The sequence below is a fragment of the Mercenaria mercenaria genome, chromosome 17, assembly GCF_021730395.1.
Source record: "Mercenaria mercenaria strain notata chromosome 17, MADL_Memer_1, whole genome shotgun sequence".
NCBI lineage: Eukaryota > Metazoa > Mollusca > Bivalvia > Venerida > Veneridae > Mercenaria > Mercenaria mercenaria.
The window spans coordinates 25,725,865-25,749,236 of record NC_069377.1 but is presented as its reverse complement, the minus strand read 5'-3'; the positions used below and the strand labels follow the sequence as shown (position 1 = coordinate 25,749,236).

The following is a 23,372-nucleotide window of genomic DNA, read 5'->3' as shown; positions in this document are numbered from 1 at the left end:
CCCATAATTTTGAAATTTTTAATACAGCTTATTTGTTTATGAATCCCATTGATGTAAAATCTTCAATGAAATATTCGTCATCCACTGTCTCATATAAAGCGTGCTTAGTTTATTGGTCAGCGGGCACATCGTCTGCTCGAGTTTATAGTACACTAATCCTCTGCATTCAATTAAAGCGCGCAGTGAAGCCTGGTAATTTCAGTTGTTCTATGTGCTGCCATTTGAGAACTATTTTGTTTCGGCGCAGTGTGAAATCTATAGTGGTTATCAAACTATCGATTAAGCCGAAATTCGTTCATGTATTATTGTGGTTCCACTGAACAGATTTGTCTTCGACAATCCGTCCAAAAATGTGATAAGATCCTTTTGGGATCATATAACGCAACCAAGGAAAGTAATAGTTGACACGGTTTGACTGAGTCTGTCCGTGAAGGCTAATGAAATGTGCAACAGCCCCCACGTCCCCAAGTATCGGCTTAAGCGGATGTTTTTAATGTTTGATGCCCCGTGTGGGGTAACCCCGTTTATTATCCCTATCCCCGTAAATGGTATAATAGGGGTCGGAGAGCCATCCGCCAAAGAACTTACAATATTCAAAATATTTATATTGATAATAACAACAACTACATGCATACGCAGTGCCATACATAATGTCTTACCAACAAACAATTGACGATATTTCTAATTTTATGAAAATAAATGGACCTCAAACATTTTGTATTAAGAAATGAAAGGAAAAAAACTGGCAAAGGAAAAAAATTGAAAAATGTGGTGCCCTTTTCCTACTATCTCTGGATTTAACACCTAACTTTTTATCAGTAATGAATGGATATTGTAATTTCTTTCTCTTAATCAGGGTAATGGTTTATAATCATATATTAAATTTTTGGAGTAAAACTGACCAGTTTTCATCCAAGTTATGAAGGTCATTGTTTATCTTGGCGATATACTTCATTGTTATGAATCTTTGTTTTAAGTATAAGCCAAATGATGGAGTATTAAGAAGTAGTTCACAATTTTCTTTAAATTTTTATTTTAAGATGAAATACTTAAGCAATAAAGAAATAAAACTTCCTTTAAGGTAGTTCTGCACGTTTGAAAAACCGGAGTAAAATTTCGATCCAAACGTGCAGAACTACCTTAAGAGTTATCGTTAACAAATGAGAAAATAAATTGTTTTTCTTGTATGTTCAAATCTATTGCACACTCACTTCTCATTTTCGGAATTTTATAATAGTATATTAACTGAATGTTCTCCGTAATCTCAAAAGATAAAAAAATATAGCAACACTGAATCCAAGTATGTAGAGACTTTTTACAGTCCCCACATATATAGGCTGCTGCAAGAACAGTAATAAATTCAAAAGCATATTTCTCTAACGCAACAAGCAAAACAATAGCAGACTTGGTTTTGTTGAGTCGGTAATGAAAAGTGCAATATCCCTCATGGTCCCTAGAACCGGAATTCTATCATAGTTATACTAAATAATCTCTGTGATTCCAAAGGACCAGAAAACTCGTGCCTGTTTAAGACCTGTCAAATGTTCTTGTAGCCAATGATAACTTCATCCACAACATGGCTGTTGTTCTATTCAAAATTGCGTCCAGATTGCACGATCTCATGAGATAAACATTTTTTTAGTTTCTAATATTTGTTGAAATTGGTATATGTTATAACAAGTAAATTATTTATTTATGTTTTTCATATCATTACAATATTTTTGAACTATTTCAAAATGAATAAAAATAAATTGATCAATACATATAACTATAGCCCAATCGTCAAGATTGTAAATTTGGGACTTATGTGAGATCCTGCTGGTTAAAACATATACCAAAGAAATTTAGCAAAATCCGAAGAAAACGACATGAAAACGATTTTTATGCTTACTTAAGGCTAAATGTACTTATAATCTTAAAAGCATCATATTGCTGGGACATTGTATATTGCATTTGCCCAGATGTAGCCCAGATACGACCCATGTAGTCCTGCATGCTGGCAACGAATATTTACATGTAGTCCAAAAAGTGTCACACAAAATTACTGGCATTTCATTTCGGAACTGGATAACCTTTTATTTCCATTCTCATTTTTATCAGTCTAAAATAGAACTTTAATATAATATAGCAGGTGAAGGAAAACGCGATTTTTAATTAGCTCTGAAGTGGTCTTCTTTAATTTATAGCCTGTTTGCACCTATTTTCGCGATACTAAGGGAATAAATGAATAAAGGAAAGAAAATCAATATTAAATTGCTATTATTTCCTATTAACTTCGTAAACCTACCCATCATGTTTTCGGTGCATGTGACCTTCATTTTTGTTGAGGGAGTTAATACTAATTTCGCGGTACGGCATCCGACCCTGTGAAAGTGTAAAATGTATCGGTCCCCTATATTTTCAAAATTAATTTCGTTAGTAAGACATTAACAATTATTGCAATGTAAATTTAAAACAGTGGCAGGGTAATTCCGTGAAATATTTGAACAACACACAATTCATTATCGACTTTACTTTGTCAAATGGTCGACGAGGGCATTTAAACATTAATATAGTCAAAAAAATTCGGCGTTTAGATTGTTTAATATTTGTGACGAGGCAATCTTAACAAGTGGGGATATTGCCCATATGAAAAAATTATCTCAATATTTCCTAGGATCGCGTCAAATTTGTTGGGCTAAATATTAATTAATTTACACAAATAGGGTGTGACAGCTTTCAAAGCACGACAAATTTGTTTCCTATAGGACGGATTACGCCAAACCGGAAGTGACTACTCAGTGTTACAGTGAAGTAGTCCAAAATGTAGTTTCATGCTATGGATGAAATCTGGTGTAATGAGTGACATGCGGAGGTGACCGTTATATTTTTGGCTTAGTTTAATTGCTTATTGTATTGAGAAAAGATCTAGACCATTTTCATTGTGAATTTCCTGGAATAAGTTTTGTTCTTTGCGAAAAATGTCTACCTACGCGTAATTGCTAAACGGCTGTTTTCATATAGGGGCATTTTTAGAGGGTGATGTTTCTCAGAACAGATAATTTTCTTATATACAACATAACATGTCAATATTTTTCTATTTTTGATGAGAAGACATGTCATACTAAATGACCATATATGGTTTTCATATAATTGAAATGCTCTAAAATGCTGAAAATGAGGTCTGAATATTTTATTGTATCGATAAATATGAAATAAAGAAGGAATTGAATTGGTAGAATGTAACCTATAGAGAGCGCTTCACATTGTTGTTCTCGCAAAAATCAAATACCGCGAGACCAGATGTAACGCGAAAATAGCAGAAAGAGGTATAATAAGAAACAAAGAAGAATTGTATTTAGTGACATTTAACCTATCGAAAATATATAGCGTTACATGACCTCTACTTTCGTTTAGGTTAATAACTTCCAGTGACATGGAAAGTAAAAAATAGAAATTACACATTAGTTTTTCCTATTACAAGATTAGTATCTTGCTGTTGTTAAAATAACTGTGTTAAAATGACAACTGTCCACCAGTCTACTGATCAGGATATCAGGCAAGTCTTAAGAATATGGTTTTATTAACGATTGTCGTGTGTATTCGCGACAAGAAATTCACTTGTTCGTGACATTTTTGTGGATGATGTTCTTTTTGCTTGATCTTTTGTCAATGGCAATCGAATGCTTACTTTTGTTTCAAAGTTCTGAGATTTGTACATTTCTATTCGGCAGCAAAATTGACAGGTGAGGTGAGTATGGTATCTTAATTCTTATAACCTCAATCAAGGACAATTGTGTGTAAAGACGTGTCTAGCTGTCCGGTAGTCGGACGCATAACCTACATTCTAGCTGACAAGTAATCATACTACAAGCCTTAGCTTGTATGTGGTAATTGTCCCCTCAGGCCTCTATGGGATAAAGCTCAATCCCTGCGTCCACTTCCGGATTTGGTTAAGTTACAAGATACAATTACAAGATACAAATTTTTAGTAAGGAAATGGCTATTCCTACGGTCCCGTAAGAATAGCCTCACAGGCTGTTCCTACGGCTCTCCCGTAAGAATAGTGAAATAGCCCTCAGGTGGCTATTTGTACGGCTCTAAAGACAGTTTGTATGTCCACCTTGTATTGCGGTTGTCATTTAATGTTTGATAAGACAGTCTCAGATAATTCTATGTCAAGAATAGTCATATGCTTTTTAAAAATTGTTTTTATGTTTTATATATGTTTGTATGCATGTGAATGAGACTTAAATGAATAAATAAATAAAATTGCATTGTACTGAATTAATTCAACTGGTATATTTTCGAACAAACTGTTTACTTTTCAGTTTCACATCCAGAGCGACCCCTCCCAATAATTTGGCCAATTAAGTTAATTCTCTTAACAATCTTCTGACAACGAGTCAATTTTAGCTGTGTCCAGCAGTTTTGTAGTTGTTTTTGAGGTTTTAACAACCATTTAAAAAAAACTTTCAAAATGTACGCCGCCTCCCGCCCCCTCTCTAAAATGCTTCCTCACTGTAACGTGCCTGGCAAGCCCTTGGATTCTTCCTCTAGTACCAGAAAGGCTACAAAAACCATCAAATGACACATTTTCCTGTCAATGTTATGTTAAGCATTTTCACACAATATGTAACTGTCCGGCAATGAGAGCCTTAATGCATGAATATTTGATCACCACCTGAAAGTGGCGAATTCACCCAGATTTCCCCTTTTGAATAAAAACATATGAAAATGTACTCAGAATGTGAAACTCCTTATCTAATGCATTGTTTTATAAGAAGACTTATAATATTTTCTACATGTTCACAAGCACAGGCAGTAATTGTGGTCTAAACTGAAGTAAAACTCTTAAAAATTAAACAAATTCCTTGAAAAACAGTACGAACTATTATCTGATGAATTGTTCTTCCACCGCTATAAACCATTTATTTACCTGGTACTAACAACATACCGGTACTTATTGGTTTTTAACCGATATCTGCGCTAAGTTCAGTGATTTGAATATTACTTCCTTTTCTTTAAAACAATGCAAAATAGCACTTACATATCTTAAAGACAATTATCTCCAAGTGAACTGAAAAAATAAGGCAATTAATTTAGATGGCAAGATATGGGAACCACAAACTGTGGTTTGAAATGAAATGATAATAATTTTTACCAAAGTGCTCCCTGTAATCTTTATGACTTTATGACTTAATTTTGCATGTCGATAACCATCTGGCAAAATCAACACCCGTATATACTTTTCGTTTCTAATTAATACTTAGTATAAGTATTTTTTTTCTTGAAAATTGGCATGCACACGTAGAAATATATTCTTAATAAAAGCTTAAAAGGGTTTTAAAAAGTATTCAACACTTTAGATTTTATTTTGCCTTTCACTTGAGATTTCTTCGCATATAAATTCTGTCCAAATCATCACTCTCAAACATTTTTCGTGAATAAAAGCTTAAACTGATTCTTTAAAAAATCATCACTTTAAAGTTTATATCTTGATTTTGCCTGTCACTTAAAATTTGCGTATACAGTAGAATCGGGTGAAATCAACACCCGTATACGTTTTTCGTTTCAAAACCACCTTATATATAACTATTTTTTCTTGGAAATTGACATGCAAAGTTCTCTCTCGATGTGATACTGAAAAGTAAACAATTTGTTCGAAAATATACCATTTAAATTAATTCCGTACAATGCAGTTCAAGATGGACATACAATACTGTCTTTAGAGCCGTAGAAATAGCCACCTCCTTTTAGTAATAGTCGGGTGTCAAAAATTGCAACATTATAGCTATTGGCTGATTTTAATGTTTAGTTTTTGTATGTTAGCTGGTATCTCAGTAACCACTTGTGGGAATGGATTGAAACTTCACACACATATTGCACAGGTTACATAACTGATCATTAACTCTATTTAGCTTTTTTACAAAAATGTGCCCCCTTTTCCACTTAGCAATTGTGAACATTCACACACTTGTATTTTTTTTCAAAATTATGCCCCTTTTTCCACTTAGTAGTTTTTGATCAAGGTTTTGTATGTAAGCTGGTATCTCAGTATCCACTAATGGGAATGGATTGAAACTTCACACACTTGTTCAATGTCATGATCTGACATGCACTATGCAGGTCCCATAACTCTACTTTGCATTTTTTTTTCAAAATTATGCCCCTTTTTCCACTTAACAATTTTTGGTTAAGTTTTTGTATGTAAGCTGGTATCTCAGTATCCACTAATGGGAAAGGATTGAAACTTCACACACTTGTAACATGAAATACAGGTGAAGTTCCACTTTGAGGTCAGTAGGTCAAAAGTCAAGGTCACAGTGACCCTGAAATGTTGAACGGTTTCCGGATGATAACTTGAGAATGCTTTGGCCAAGGATCATAAATTTTAGTACACACTGACAGTTGTAACATCATGAAATACAGGTAGAGGTCAGCTTTGAGGTCAGTAGGTCAAATGCCAAGGTCACAATGACCTGAAACAGTTGAAAGGTTTCCTGACGATAACTTGAGAATGCTTTGGCCTAGGATCATAAATTTTGGTATACATGTGTTACATGATAAAATACAGGTCAAGTTTTACTTTGAGGTCAGTAGGTCAAGGTCACAATGACCGGAAACAGTCAAACCGTTTCCGGATGATAACTTGAGAATGCTTGGACCTAGGATCATGAAAATTGATAGTGGGGTTTGTCATGACCAACAGATGACCCTATTGTTTTTTCTGGTAAGTACACCACAGGTCAAGATCACAGTGACCCGGAACTTAGTTAAATGGTTTTCGGACGATAATTTCAGAACGCTTGGGTCTAGGATCTTGAAACATAATAGGGAGGTTGGTCATGACAAGCAGATGACAGTCACCTCTATTGAATCTGAGTTCAAAAGGTCAAAGGTCAGAGTGACTCAGAACATTTAAACCGTTTCAGGACAAAAACTTGAGAATGCTTGGGCCGAGGATCATGGAACTTCATAAGGAGATTGATTACCGGTATGACCAGCAGATGACCATTATTGATTTAGAGGTGAATAGGTCAAAGGTCAAGCAAATTCTGCTTTGATAGTGCCTTAGTTCTGTGACAAGGCCGTATTGTGGGGGTATAATTCGTCACTCCTGTGACAACTAGTTAAATTTTTTTTGGGGCTTGGGAATAATAATCCATTGAATTTCTCAAATAAAGTACCGGTAAAAACTTGACATTTTTTAGAAAAAATCCTATCAAGAATAGTGTCTGCATTATTTACTAACATTATTACTAATATTAAGATTTGTTCAGATTTATTCACCAAAAGCTCAGTTCCTCAAATTTTAGTTTTAAGTATTCTCTTTCTATACCATATCAACATGTCTACTACTGGTATTTCCTTCAAATTTTGGAAGTCTTTAATATTGAAATGAATTTGTATATGTGATTCTTATGACCTGTGCATATGTTTTTAGTATTTTTTTACTGCACTGGCCCGTTGTACGTATGCAAATGGACTTAATAACAAAAATACAGTAATTCACTGTGGGGAATCACATGATCAAAATAATCTCTAAACCAAAATAGATTTATGAATAATGTCGGATAATATTGAAGAATTTTTTGCTGTAAATCTAAGATACAGCCTATCATACACCAACATACATGTATCCTTAAACTACATAGATTTCAATCACAATCACCTTCTGGTTATCTGGAACACTTCAAGAAACTGATACTTCTTATTTTCCTTAGTGTTTGTAATTATAGGATATCTATCATTATTGTCAACTCCATGATAATTTAACAATTTTCATTAGTCATATGATAGGCTATGTTTAAATTTCATATCTTATCATGACAGGAAATTTATTCATGTTCTTCAAAATACAACTTTGGTTTAGAGATTATTTTGATCATGTGATTCCCCACAGTGTAATTGGTCAAAATATACGACTTGTAAATAATTCCACAGATTGACTAATGGATGTGGGTCTGATCACAGTGGTGAGAAGAAGCAGAAGATGTCGACTGACCTTGAGCAATTTGATGAGATTTTCCCCGAACTTGTAGGGTTGCTGGTAAATGCTGAACTAGAAGACCCAGAAAGAAAAGATGCTAGTAGGTGGTTTAAAGAGGTAAGTAAATTTGTGTTACATATTTCTGTAAAATTTTAAAACAAAATTTTCAGTTAAAGTCTTACTTTTATTATGCAATACGAGTAAGATCTGTCGTCGAAATTGTTTTGACCAAGTTTGAAAAATGCACATGAGTCAACTTGAAGTATGTCATGGAAGTATGTTTGATGTTATATAAAGAAAGGTAAAGATAATACACAAAATGTATATTTTGTATTTAATTTATAAACAGACAGGATATTTCAAGGTGCCTTTGACATCATGCATGTTTTGTATTCAGAAGTTAACTTATATATTATATAGGTTCAATAAGCAATGTACTATAATGATGAATATGTTCTTTAGGCCTAATTAAGGCTAAAAATACAGGATATATTTAATAGGTGCTTGAATACAATGTTCCACATGGGAAGAAGAATCGAGGAATGTTTGTTGTTATGGCATATAAATATCTTAAGGAACAACCAAAAGAGGGTGACATCAAAATTGCAAGGATTCTTGGATGGTGTATTGAATTGGTAAATATATAACAGTCTTATTAGTTTATATAGACAGTGGTGTGTGGCATTTCATTATAAGATAACATGCACATATATAGAACACAATACAACATTTTAGAGAAACAGAGAGATTACGATATAAATATATCATATTTTTAAGAGATTTGTTATTTTAGAGATATGATAATGAGATACTTTAGAGATTGGGCCTCCATGGCCGAGTGATTGTGTTCGCTGACATCAAATCACTTGCCCCTCACCGATGTGAGCCTCACCCGGGGCGTTGAATACTTCATGTGAGGAAGCCATCCAACTGGTTTCGGAAGGTCGATGGTTCTACCCAGGTTCCCACCCATGATGCAATAATGCATGGAGGGGCACCTGTGGTCTTCCTCTACGATCAAAACTGGAAAGTCGCCATATGAATTAAAATTGTGTCTGTAGGACGTTAAACCGGACAAAAATTTCTTTTAGAGATTTAACAGAGTGATAAAGTAATCTATCATTTATAGAGATACAGAGATATGGTACTGTATCTATAAAAATCAATTCTACAGATGTGAGAGAAGCTATTGTAAAGAGATGAAAATAGATAATTTAGAGGTACAAAAGAGTATTTAGAGATAAAATAGAATTATACTGTACTTCAGAGGTACAGTAAAGAGATAACATATTTTAGCGATACAATAAAGAGAAACTCCACTTTAGAGATACAGTAAAGAGAAACTGTATTTTAGAGATACAGTAAAGAGCAACTTTATTTCAGAGATTCAGTAAAGCGAAACTGTATTTAGAGATACAGTAAAGAGAAACTGTATTTTAGAGATACAGTAAACATGGTAAAGAGAAACTATATTTTAGAGATACAGTAAAGAGAAACTGTATTTTAGAGATACGGTAAAGAGAAACTTTATTTTAGAGATACAGTAAAGCGAAATTGTATTTAGAGATACAGTAAAGAGAAACTATATTTTAGAGATACAGTAAAGAGAAACTTTATTTTAGAGATACAGTAAAGTGAAACTATATTTTAGAGAAACAGTAAAGAGAAACTTTATTTTAGAGATACAGTAAAGAGAAACTATATTTTAAAGATATAGTAAGGAGAAACTTTATTTTAGAAAAACAGTATCTTCATTTTTAGGTCTACCTTGAAAGGTATGTCTTTAGTTCTATAATGGCATAGGATAAGCTTTCACCAAAACTTCTGATATATACATATCAGTATGAAGTACTGCTTTGAATATTTTGACAGATTTATATTTAGTCAAGTAACAGTGATATAAACAAACCAGTTTATCAGGTTCATGTTTTTATACTTCAGTTGCAAGCTTTTTTTCTAGTGGAGGATGATGTAATGGACCAGTCATATACCCGACGAGGACAGCCTTGCTGGTTTAGGAAGGTATGTAGCCTTTTATGTAAATAGAAGTGACTTCTGTGGCCGAGTAGTTAAGGTTGCTGACTTTAAATCACTTGTCCCGGCGCCCTGTTCAGTGTAGGTTTGAAACCTTGATTAGGGCATTGTATTCTTTACATGAGGAAGTCATCCAGCTGACTTACAGGTCAGTTGTTCTACCCAAATGCACACCTGTGATGCAGTAATGCGCAGAGGAGCACCTGAAATCTTACCTTTCCATCAAAAGCTAGAAAGCCGCTGTATTAACCTATAATTGTGTTAGTGTGGCATTTAACTTGACAAAAAATGAAAATTAAAATGTAGATGAACTCTTTTAAGGTAGTTCTGCACGTTTGATAAACCGGAAGTGATGGCATAACGTCATTTATCCGGAAAACGTAGAATAAAGCCTGGTTTCGGCGTACGGAAATGAAAATCATTTTATGAATTAATGACAACTTGTGTGTAAATTTATTAAAATGGCACTGTTACTATATTTCTAAAGTCAAAATATATGATATTAAAACATATGACACGTTCAATAATTCAAATAATGTCTTAAAATTAGCGTGAAATATTCGTTTCACTTTAATCATGGTCAAATATCTCAAAAATAAGCACACGGACGTATACATTTTATTTCACCACATAAAAGGCCAAATGTTTATTTACAACTATGAGAAGTTTTATCAAAATCTACATTGTAGAATAATTTCTATTCGCAAAAATGTTTTGAAAGTTATGATTTTCCCATAGACTCCCATTATGAAATATTGCGTGAGGTCCAACTTTTTCAAATCGGTCTAGCAAAAAATCAAGCACACGACCCTATTCTTTTTATTTGCTGAATTCTCTACGTATATTCTGAAGTTTTGAAAAATCAGAGTTTAATCAAATTCTACATTGTAGAAAAAAATTCGATCCAAACGTGCAGAACTACCTTAAGTTTTAACACTCTCAGTTCACATGAAAGAATAAATAAATGTTTGAATTTGAACAGAGCAACCCCAGAGATCAGAACATAAAAAGCCAGAATGTTCATGCCCCATATTGATCAAACTTTTAACACTTAGCAGGCTAAATTTCTAAAACAGACTGGTCTGTTATTCAATTTGGGAAATACCTTTATTATTTCACTGAAAATTTACTGACTGAATAGCGAAGAGTAAAGACCATGATATGCCTGTACGGATGTGCAGGCTGATCTTGATCTGTATTGGTTGCAAAGGCAAAGGCAAAATCACTTTCTGCCAGCCTGAAACTTAGATCTAAATTTTTCTTTTTTAGCTCGACTGTTCGAAGAATAGGGGAGCCATCCTACTCGCCCTGGCGTAGGCGTGAGCGTTAGCGTCACACAAATGTTAAAGTTTGCGTACCACCCCAAATTTTTTCAAAGTCCATTGAGATATTGCTTTCATATTTTGCATACTTGTTTACCATCATGACCTCAGTCTGTAAAAAGGAGGAGGCAACTCTATCAAGCATTTGACTTAATTATGGCCCCTTTTCGACTTAGAATATGCTTATTGTAATGTAAAGTTTGTGTACCACCCCAAATATTTTCAAAGTCCATTGAGATATTGCTTTCATATTTTGCATACTTGTTTACCATCATGACCCCAACCAGTAAAAAGGAGGAGGCAACTCTATCAAGCATTTTGACTGAATTATGGCCCCTTTTCGACTTAGAATATGCTTATTGTAATGTTAAAGTTTTACTTATAGCTTATATTATACTATCAAGCACTGAGAATAGTCGAGCGCGCTGTCAACTGACAACTCTTGTTTTCTCTGTCATTAATAAATGAGCACAGATTGTGACGGACACATTTGATTTTTTGTAAACAATTCAGCCTGTTTTCCATTTGTGTAAGTTTGCTTGAACCTTTACCAGTTTAGCCTGCTGGCAGCAAGTGATTTTGCCTTTGCGACCAGTGCAGACCTAGATCAGCCTGCACATTCAGTGAACACCCCTTTGAATAATAAGCGGTTTTGCCCAAATTGAATGATGGACCAGTCCATTTTAGAAATTTAGCAGGCAAAGGGTGAAACAGTTATGATGAATAGAATATTTGTTGTTCATAAGTCTAAGTCTTGGAATTGAAACGTTGAAGAATACAGCTCCTGTTTTCCTTAATGTTATTTCAGTTTATACATCTGAAATTGTTAAGTGTTTCTCTACAGCCAGAAGAGTTACACATATGCAATGTTACAAAGAGTTACACATATGCATTGTTACAAAGAGTTACACGTGAAATGTTATGAGGAGTTACACATATGCAATGTAACAAAGAGTAACACATATGCAATGTTATGAAGAGTTACACATTATGCAATGTGACGAAAAGTTACACATATGCAGTGTTACATTATAAGATAAATCATCTTGATGTTAAGTATTGTAAACTATGTAAACATGATTTCTGCATTATTTCAGGAAAATGTTGGACTGGAAGCGATCAATGATGGTGTATACCTCGAGTCATGTATATACAAAATACTCAAACATTATATTCGAGATAAGCCATATTATATCAACATCATAGAACTTTTCCATGAGGTAATATCATTTGTTATCCACCATTGTCGATGGGGTGTACAGTTAAAATAACTTTGTCCATCCATCACTGTTCCTCAGTCTGTCCAGTTTGGTCCATGTCCTTTTAACTTCTTAAAAGATATATATGAAAATTGTCTTGAATATTCCACTTATTAAGAAGACATGCAATGTTCACTTTGCATTGGTCTAAGGTTAAGGTCACAAGTGAAGGTCAAATATTTGAGCTTTAGATTCCCATTTGATTTGAGTCTTCTGAACCCTACAAAGAATTTTCTATAAAACATTAATAGTGGACTGTTCCACTTAGCATGACAGCATGTAGTTACATTGCTGTTGTATGAAACACCATTTCCAAGATTTAAGAAAATTACAAAGGCTTAATGGAAAAATGTAACACCTTTATTTAATATGAGTTTTGCCAGTTTACTGTTCATTCCCTAGCAAGAGTCATTCTGTTTTTTTTTGTCATTTAACTGTGGACAGGTAATTTAACAACTTAGTAACAGCAACAAGTGTTCCTAAATTCTCTAGCAGGACTCATCTGTTCTCTACATGTAATAGACAATTTCCTCATTTGGAAGTCTGGTATAAATTAGATGAGTGGAGCCTATTTTGTTCCTTTAGGTTGTTATGATTTTTAATCAAGCAGACAAAATTGAAATCTTAATTGTGACTTTTAGTCTAATGGGGAAGACGAACCAAGCCGAGAGGTGAAGGGCATGTGATTCAAATTCAGTCATCTCATCCACAGCTTTTATCATTGGAGAGGCCTCCATGGCTAACTTAACCACTTGCCTCTTACCGTAGTCATAGTGTCCTTGTAGTGTAGAAAACAAAACAAAACTGTATCATAGGACTTGTTATATTGAACAAACATTCCTGAACTTACGCAAAACAATTTTCATTTTGACTTTGGTTTTCAGATTACTCACTGTACAATAACAGGGCAGTGTTTAGACATGACAGTTTCCCCACCCGCTGGGACTGTAGACTTCAGTAGATACACTATAGAAAAATATAATGCTATTGTGAAATGGAAAACTGCCTTCTACTCATTCTATCTACCTGTGGCAATTGCAATGTATATGGTAAGTAACTGGACTTTTAATACAAAAATATTTGAGCCGCGCCATGAGAAAACCAACATAGTGGCTTTGCGAACAGCATGGATCCAGACCAGCCTGTGCATTCGCGCAGTCTGGTCAGGATCCATGCTGTTCGCTTACAGTTTCTCTAATAGCAATAGGCTTTGAAAGCAAACAGCATGGATCCTGACCAGACTGTGTGGATGCGCAGGCTGGTCAGGATCCATGCTGGTCGCAAAGCCACTGTGTTGGTTTTCTCATGGTGTGGCTCATTTAATTATCTATATAATACTGTGGATAGAATTGAGAAGAATTCAATATACAGTGAAAGACTGTTAGCTTGAGATTCGATGGTGCTAACGGAGCTGATACAAGCAATTCCTGTGATCCCTGACTGTTAGCCTTCCATTTTCAAAGTTTGGATAGCCCTTAACCATTGATATCTCAAGCATTTTTCTGCTCAATGAACAGTGTTTTACTATACTTGGTTTTGAAGTACATGCAGTGTTTTGTTAATGAAGATGGAATATGATGTTGCATACCATAAAAATGAATATAAGCCCTGTATACTATAAAAAAAACAAGACAGCGCACCTTTTAAGTCATGTGAGGTGGCAACCAGCTAGCTTGTTGAAGGTCATTGTTTCTGTCTATGCACTTGGAAGTGTCTGAAATAATGACTAGAGGAGAACCTCGGGCCCTACACCTCAGATCCAATACGGTGAAAAAGCATAGTCACCCTTTACATGAATTGTCAGTGTGACCTTAAAATAGACTATTACTGGTAATTCCTAAGACAATTGAAATAAGGAAAAGCACAGAATAAGTCAGAGCAAGGAATTCTGTCACTGTATTTTTAGCTTGACTATGCACAGTATATGGAGAGGTATCCTACTCGGTCCGGCATCCGCATTGATGTCTGCTCAGCGCCTTGGTTACAATTTTGATGCACTTTCTCTTGATCTCTGTAATTACTGCATGGATTTGCTTTTGGCCCAAAGGCCATAACTCTCACACCAATATTTCATGAATTATCCCCCCTTTTTACTTAAAATTTCAGGTTATAGTTTTGGTGCACTTCCATTCTATCTCAGTTATTACTAAATTGATTTGATTCAAACTTAAATAGTTATCCACATCATCAGCCATATCATATGATACAAGGTTCAATACCTGGCACCAATTTTTTATGAATTATGCCCCCTTCCTTTGTAGAATTTCAGGTTAATTTTGGTGCACTTTCTCTATATCTTTCTTATTTACTAAATGAATTTGATTCAGTCTTAAAATAGTTCTTCCACATCATCAACCTCATCATATAACACAAAGTCCATAACTCTGGTGCGAATATATCATGAATCATGTCCCTGTTTTACTTTAAATTTCAGTTTAATTTTCAAATTGGTGTTTTTTTACCATATCTCTGTTGTCATGAAATGGAGTTTATTCAAACTTAAATTAGTTGTTCCACATCATCACCCACATGATATGACACAAGGTCCATAATGCTGACACCAATATGTTATGAGTTATGCCCCCTTTTTACTTAGAATTTCAGGTTCAGATTATGATACTCTTTTGATCCACTGAAGTTATTACTAAACAGATTTGATTCAGACTAAAAGTGGTTGCTCCGCATTACAAGCAACATGATTTAACACATTACACTTCCAGAAATTTTCCTTGAATATTGTCCCTTTTATACTTATTTTACATTTTGAAACACTTCACCTCTATTTCTGTTATTACTGAATACATTTACCCAGATTTAAACAATTGTCCAATATCTTCAGCCACATTGGAGTCATTAAACACTCCAGTGACAGCTCCAGCTTCCTCGGAGATACCCAACTGCACTGTCCAACATTGAAGTAGCCGATCAGGCTGTCTCCTGTTACAGCTCTTGTTTGAAAATGAGATTGTTTTTGAATTTAATACAATATTGTTTTTGTCAAAGTTGTTGTACAGTGTTTAGCTCATTTAATTTAAAAAAGAAAGATGAGTTATTATCATCACTCGATCGGCGTCTGTGTTGTCTGGTTCAGTTTTATGTTTAGGTCAGCCTTTCTCCTAAACTATTAAAGTTACTGCAACACTTGTTCACCATCAAAAGTTGACTCTGCACAGCAAGAAACATAACTTCATCCTGCTTTTTGCAAGAATTATGGCCCCTTTTGGACATAGAAAATATCAGATTTCTTGGTTAAGTTTTATGTTTAGGTCAATTTTTCTCCTAAACTATCAAAGCTTTTGCTTTGAAACTTGCAACACTTGTTCACCATCAAAAGCTGACTCTGTACAGCAAGAAACATAACTCCATCATGCTTTTTGCAAGAATTATGGCCCCCTTTTGGACTTAGAAAATCAGACTTCTTTGTTAAACTCGGTGTTTAGGTCAGCTTTTCTCCTAAACTGTCGAAGCTTTTGCTTTAAAACTTGGAGCAGTTGTTTGCCATTAAAAGCTGATTCTGCACAGCAAGTACCATCACTCTATATTGCTTTTTGCAAGAATTATGGCCCCTTTTGGACTTAGAAAACCATGGGTAGGACAGTATTTCTATAAATACAGAGACAAATAAAAATCAGATGAGCGTCTGCACCCGCAAGGTGGTGCTTTTGTTTTAAATTTATGTATATTACATGGTTTAGTACATATAACTTTATATAAAATACCACATGTTTCAGGCAGGCATTTCGGATGATTTCAATCATAAATGTGCCAAAGATATTTTATTGAAAATGGGAGAATATTTCCAAGTACAGGTTTGTATAAGCCAGTGTTTTAGTAACGTTTTTCATACCACTGTATATAAAGATGTCTGTAATATGCATAGCTGCATCTTACCACTTGAGGTAAGTGCCTACACTTTGACTGGAAACACGCATTTGAATTGGCAAAAATGACATAAGTAGTGTTTCTTCGATTGAAATTTTCATTTCTATTTTCTTTTCTGCATATAATTATTAAGTTCCAGAAAATTATTTTGATTCAATGTGTTATTTACTTATTTGAACAATTATAAGCTCAGGGTCAGTGAGTCTATCAAGTCAGAATACTATGTTTGCAGGATGACTTCTTAGATTGTTATGGAGACGAGGCTGTGATAGGGAAGATAGGAACTGACATACAAGACAACAAGTGTAGCTGGCTAGTCATCAAAGCATTACAGAAAGCTTCACCAGAACAACTCAATCTTCTTAAGGTTAGTTATTATAAAAGCAGAAATTTTCGCGAGAGTTTAATTTTCGCTATATTCGCAAGATATATTTTTTCCCCAAAAGCTGTAAATGCTATAACTTTGAAGCTTTGCAGACTTGTTTTTCATCATTAGATGAGTAGGTTGGCCAATAACCATCACTGTCAGATGCATTTTCCTCTTTGTACTTCTAACTTATAATTATTTGGTTTAAGTTTTTGTTTAGGTCCACTTTTCATGAGTACTTTAAGAGCTATAGCTTTGAAACTTTATACACTTGTTTGTCATCATTAGATTAGTGAGTAGGTAAAAAACAATAAGCATTTTGTCAGAATTATGGCCCTTTTTAACTTAATACATTGGTATTTCTTGGAAATATTTTCTTTAAGGAGGTAGGTTACCTTGTTACCAGGGTAAATTCAAATTAGTTGAACCGCAGTAATTTTTTGTATTTCACGTAATATGATGTTTTTACTGCTACAATCTCAATTTTGTTTATCTCTGTCCCTTCAAGTTCAATCTTTTTCCAGGTTTGAAGAACATGACCCTTCAAAGATATATTATATTGAAAGAAGAAGGAAAATACGGATATTTAACACTTTTCAGTGTATTTTAGTTCCGTTGATATCCATAGAAGTCTGCATAATTGTTAATTTTACTAGTATTCGCGTTAGCTTTCTAATATAAGTTTAAAATGTATATGTCGCGAGGCTCGTGTTGCCATGGTAATGCATTTTCTCTCATTTTAAACAACTATGTCTATAAAAACGAGATTTTCGATGGATTCAGTGTCATTCTGTTAATGGCCAACATGGAATATTTGGGTAATATTATTAGCAAAATACCAAGCACTTTACATGGTACCCTATTTTTCTTAAAGTTTAAAGTAACCATGGCAACAGAGATGTTTAAAATAGGTTATATCTTGCTTTTTGTTGTTACTTCTTATAAAAAATATTGAATAAAATTATCTTTCTTATTAATGTAGCTTTAAAACATATTATTTCTAACATAAGATATATTTTCTTGTTATTTGCATTTATTCAAACAAATTTCACAGCTTAAAATACTTACAGCAGTACCCTTCGTCCGGCATTTTTCATGGAAATATCGTTAGCTTACGGCTATTATTCTCATGGATATTGTTGAAATGAAAATAAAAAGCCAAAGCTGTGTTCCTTAGATAGACCAGTGTCAACACTTTTGAATTTTACATTTAGATATATAGGTCACGGGCTTCGTTTCCATGGAAACATCAATTCAAGTCAAGAAAAAACAATTTTCTATTGAAATTTGAACAATTTTAGATCTTAGTTTTAGTATATTAGTAACAAATTATCAACGGAAACTGAAAATAGGTATTACAAATCAAACTGCTAGTTTTTTTTTTTTTTGAAAATGGCCGTAACAAGTAACATTTCACCTAACTATATTCCAAATAACATTGGTTACCATCATCCATTTTCTTACATTCTGCATAACATTTCAATATAACTACATGAAAGAAGCAAAATATTGATTATTATTCAGAGCCAAAGACTCATAAAAATATTTCAGCAAATAATGGCTGTTTGAAAATAGTTCAAGTGAAGAAAATGCACGGAATTTTGTACTTTCAAAATAAAAGCTATTAATTTCGCGCGGTAACTGACACGTAACGTCATGACGTCAGTGACGTCATTTTAAGGCAACATTGTTTTGAAGCGTTTCTGCGGCAATATATTCATTATTTCTGCATTATTAAAGCATTAGGCATCAGATCGGAGACAGGTTCATGATTTGTTTTCAGAAGAATGGATATATAAGCACATTTAGTTTGTCGTAAACCTCATCGTAAATCGTCAAGTTAGCTTCCGGTTTGACATGCACACATACAAATATTAAGGTAACCTACCTCATTAAGTTCACTTTTCAGAAATAATATGTAATATCCACTTACTTCCTAATGACATATGTCAGAAATTAATGGCTTTTGCATGTTGAGTTAAGTAAGTGGACTTGTAACGAAAATTTGCAATTTCCATGTTGTCATTCTTGTCTGTTATTTCAACATTCTTTGGCTATAAATATAACTCATACAAGCAATGGAGAATGCTGAAATGACATAAAGAAAGAAACATAAGAGACTTATGTCACAGATGATGTCACAGATGATGATGTCCCTTAAACACAAATTATGTAAATATTTGCACTTATCAATTACCAATCCTTTGAGCTAATGAAACAATTTTTCCTCCTATACCTAATTGAAGGGGATACAGTAAAGCTTCTGTTAACAACTCTCAAGAGCAAAATTAACACTTTTCTACAGAAGCAGATGCAGAGCAATAACTTTTGTACAGAAAACTCATTTTGATCTTCTGAGTTGTTTTCAGTGTAGAGAAGCTGAACAATGATCATCCTACATTCTGAGGTATAAAACTGCAGTTTTAAAGTCCTTGTGATTTTCTTTTCATTGGACTTTGTTATGAATAAACATAATTGAGCCATGCCATGAGAAAAACAATATAGTGGCTTTGCGACCGGCATGGACCAGACCAGCCTGCGCATCCGCGCAGTCTGGTCAGGATCCATGCTGTTCGCTGACAGTTTCTCTAATTATAGTAGGCTTTAAAAGCAAACAGCATGGATCCTGACCAGACTGCACAAAGCCAATATGTTGGTTTTCTCATGGCGGGCTCATATTTACTTTTTGATTTTAATCAAACAAAATTCATGTTGTGTTTCATTTTTCCCTTCAGGAAAACTATGGAAGCTCAGACGAGACAAAAGTTGTCAAAGTGAAAGCATTGTACAAGGAGCTAAAACTTGAACAAGAGTTTAGAGACTTTGAAGAAAGTAGTTTTCAGGAAATCTTAGAGCTTATAGAAAAGTGTAGTGGAGATTTACCAAAAGACATGTTTAAAGCTTTCGTTCAAAAGATTTACAAGAGAAATAAATAGAGTTTAGGTATATCAGACATACGAATGTTTTGAATATGACACAAGAGGCTGTTAAACAGAAGACAGTTAAGCAATATTATAATAAAAGGTACATGTAGCTAAGGAGAAGATAAGCAATCAAGAAAAGGTACATGTAGCTTGCTGAAAAAAGATGCTCATATTTTGATGAATCTCAAAGATTCTATATCAGGTTTGCAATCATCTTAAAGTTTGTGTATGCTTCATTTTTGGAATGATCGTCTGCTTTGTGTAATGACCTTGACAAAACATTCCAGAAACTCAACATGCTGTCTCCTGTACCTTTCTTTTTGCATTATTATTCTCAGTGCTGAAGATTTCACTCTACAGCCTTTATACGATTTCCCTTCTCCCTACTTCCCTATTCTTTTTTCACTTCTGAATCTACTGAATTAATGTAATCCACAAAAAACAACTTAATCATGAATATGATATTTTTGTTCATTGTTTGAAATTGATAATTTTATATGTATGATTTATTAACTCATCTGATTTTTAGCTCACCTGTCACAAAGTGACAAGGTGAGCTTTTGTGATCGCGCGGCGTCCGTCGTCCGTCCATGCGTCCGTGCGTAAACTTTTGCTTGTGACCACTCTAGAGGTCACATTTTTCATGGGGTCTTTATGAAAATTGCTCAGAATGTTCACCTTGATGATATCTAGGTCAAGTTCGAAACTGGGTCACGTGCGGTCAAAAACTAGGTCAATAGGTCTAAAAATAGAAAAACCTTGTGACCTCTCTAGAGGCCATAATTTTCAATGGATCTTCATGAAAATTGGTCAGAATGTTCACCTTGATGATATCTAGGTCAAGTTCGAAACTGGGTCACATGCCTTCAAAAACTAGGTCAGTAGGTCTAAAAATATAAAAACCTTGTGACCTCTCCAGAGGCCATATGTTTCACAAGATCTTCATGAAAGTTGGTCAGAACGTTCACCTTGATGATATCTAGGTCAAGTTCGAAACTGGGTCACGTGCCCTCAAAAACTAGGTCAGTAGGTCAAATAATAGAAAAACCTTGTGACCTCTCTAAAGGACATATTTTTCATGGGATCTGTATGAAAGTTGGTCTGAATGTTTATCTTGATGATATCTAGGTCAGGTTCGAAACTGGGTCACGTGCGGTCAAAAACTAGGTCAGTAGGTCTAAAAATAGAAAAACCTTGTGACCTCTCTAGAGGCCATATATTTCAGGAAATCTTCATGAAAATTGGTCAGAATGTTCACCTTGATGATATCTAAGTCAAGTTCGAAAGTGGGTCATGTGCCATCAAAAACTAGGTCAGTAGGTCAAATAATAGAAAAACCTTGTGACCTCTCCAGAGGCCATATTTTCCATGGGATCTGTATGAAAGTTGGTCTGAATGTTCATCTTGATGATATCTAGGTCAAGTTCGAAAGTGGGTCATGTGCCGTCAAAAACTAGGTCAGTAGGTCAAATAATAGAAAAACCTTGTGACCTCTCTAAAGGCCATATTTTTCAATGGATCTTCATGAAATTTGGTCTGAATGTTCATCTTGATGATATCTAGGTCAAGTTCGAAACAGGGTCATGTGCGGTCAAAAACTAGGTCAGTATGTCTAAAAATAGAAAAACCTTGTGACCTCTCTAGAGGCCATACTTTTGAATTGATCTCCATAAAAATTGGTCAGAATGTTCATCTTGATGATATCTAGGTCAAGTTCGAAAGTGGGTCACGTGCCTTCAAAAAGTAGGTCAGTAGGTCAAATAATGAAAAAACGTTGTGACCTCTCTTGAGGCCATATTTTTCATGGGATCTGTATGAAAGTTGGTCTGAATGTATATCTTGATGATATCTAGGTCAAGTTTGAAACTGGGTCAACTGCGATCAAAAACTAGGTCAGTAGGTCTTGAAATAGAAAAACCTTGTGACCTCTCTAGAGGCCATACCCTTGAATGGATCTTCATGAAAATTGGTCAGAATGTTCACCTTGATGATATCTAGGTCAAGTTTGAAACTGGGTCACGTGCCTCAAAACACTAGGTCAATAGGTCAAATAATAGAAAAACCTTGTGACCTCTCTAGAGACCATATTTTTCATGAGATCTTCATGAAAATTGGTCAGAATTTTTATCTTGATAATATCTAGGTCAAATTCAAAACTGGGTCACATGAGCTCAAAAACTAGGTCACTATGTCAAATAATAGAAAAAACGACGTCATACTCAAAACTGGATCATGTGGGAAGAGGTTAGCGATTCAGGACCATCATGGTCCTCTTGTTTAAATAAAGCTACAAATGTACTAGGTATTTTCATCACTTGACGGCTGGCATCGGCGTTGGTGTCGGTTGAAATTTTTGTTTAGGTCCACCTTTTCTTAAAAACTACAAGAGCTACAGCTCTGAAACTTTTCACACTTGTTTATCATCTTTAGGGGACTATGTAGGCCAAGAACCATAACTGTAACATGCATTTTGTCAGAATTATGGCCCTTTTTGTACATAGAAAATTTGAACTATAACTTCTTTCTTACATATTGTCTAGCACTTGCAGACGTGCAATGGCACCCACAGGCGGTGCTCTTGTTTGAAATATACTATTGAAACTCGATATCTTGAACTTGCTTCTCTCAAAATTCCAGCTATCTTGAAGACATTTTCAAATCTTTTCCCAAAAACGTGCACAAAATAACATTTGAGCTGTGCCATGAGAAAACCAACATAGTGGCTTTGCGACCAGCCTGGATCCAGACCAGCCTGCGGATCTGCGCAGTCTGGTCAGGATCCATGCTGTTCACTTTCAAAGCCTATTGGAATTAGAGAAACTGTTAGCGAACAGCATGGATCCTGACCAGACTGTGCGGATGCACAGGCTGGTCTTGATCCATGCTGGTCGCAAAGCCACTATGTTGGTTTTCCCATGGCACGGCTCATTTTAAGTCACAGTTTTGTTATCTCAAAGTAAAAGGCTCGATCCCTTGGCATTCGAGATACTGAATTTCAACTGTATATCAAAGGGCTGAGAGTTTGAGAGTTTTTGCCTTCCTGAGTAAATAGAAAGGGAAGCCCTGACGGGGGTTTAAATTCATCCATGTTTTTGTGCAATGTCTTTGATTGTTTATTTATAATATTTAAACTTATATTCGGTTAAAATAGTTTTGCCTTGTTTTATGCTGTTTTATATCATAGTTTCACAACAGTTTTAGTTGTCATTTATTATATGAACTTATCACATATTTAGCTTTACTGTTTTTGTTTCCATTATGGCAAGTTTTTTGGCAAGTATTTCTACATATAGATACAATGTATATTGAACAGCTGTTTTGTAAATCATGACGTTTTACTTTTATCATCTGCAGATGTACTCATACCAACAAAGTGGATTTTATATTAAATGTAAAAACAAGAACTTTTGTCAAGTTTTCATTTATATCACATTGTTTCACCTCCTTATTTAGTCTGTTTGTGGCTGACCGTGAAAACTGCAAATGAAATACTGCATGTATGTTAGATGTATACCTGAAGGTGTTTACAAAAGCATATTTCAGTCGCTATTTATTTCTTCATTTGATTTATTAGTTAACGCCATTTTCAGCAGTGGTAACTAAACCTTTAGC

At 34.5% G+C, this 23,372-nt stretch overlaps 1 protein-coding gene across 2 annotated transcripts; it reads left to right on the top strand.

The window, feature by feature from the left end:
- Nucleotides 1-3,337: 3,337 nt before the first annotated feature.
- LOC123535907 (farnesyl pyrophosphate synthase-like) lies at nucleotides 3,338-23,164 on the top strand. Of its 2 annotated transcripts, XM_053529294.1 has the most exons (9): nucleotides 3,344-3,538; nucleotides 7,927-8,089; nucleotides 8,473-8,607; nucleotides 9,914-9,994; nucleotides 12,426-12,548; nucleotides 13,472-13,636; nucleotides 16,319-16,396; nucleotides 16,702-16,836; nucleotides 19,572-23,164. In XM_053529294.1, the coding sequence occupies exons 1-9, from the start codon at nucleotides 3,501-3,503 to the stop codon at nucleotides 19,770-19,772; spliced, it is 1,119 nt and encodes a 372-aa protein (XP_053385269.1). In that variant the 5' UTR covers nucleotides 3,344-3,500; the 3' UTR covers nucleotides 19,773-23,164. The 2 variants fall into 2 exon arrangements, with proteins under 2 accessions (XP_053385270.1, XP_053385269.1); XM_053529295.1 differs by lacking the exon at nucleotides 16,319-16,396 and having other exon boundaries at nucleotides 3,338-3,538.
- Nucleotides 23,165-23,372: the final 208 nt, after the last annotated feature.

What these genes read in the sequence shown, in the direction of transcription:
- LOC123535907 (XM_053529294.1), top strand. Translation starts at nt 3,501, where the DNA reads ATGACAACTGTCCACCAGTCTACTGATCAGGATATCAG. An exon ending in AGCCTTGCTGGTTTAGGAAG is followed by an intron (nt 9,995 to 12,425) that starts GTATGTAGCCTT and finishes GCATTATTTCAG; the next exon opens with GAAAATGTTGGACTGGAAGC. An exon ending in GAGAATATTTCCAAGTACAG is followed by an intron (nt 16,397 to 16,701) that starts GTTTGTATAAGC and finishes CTATGTTTGCAG; the next exon opens with GATGACTTCTTAGATTGTTA.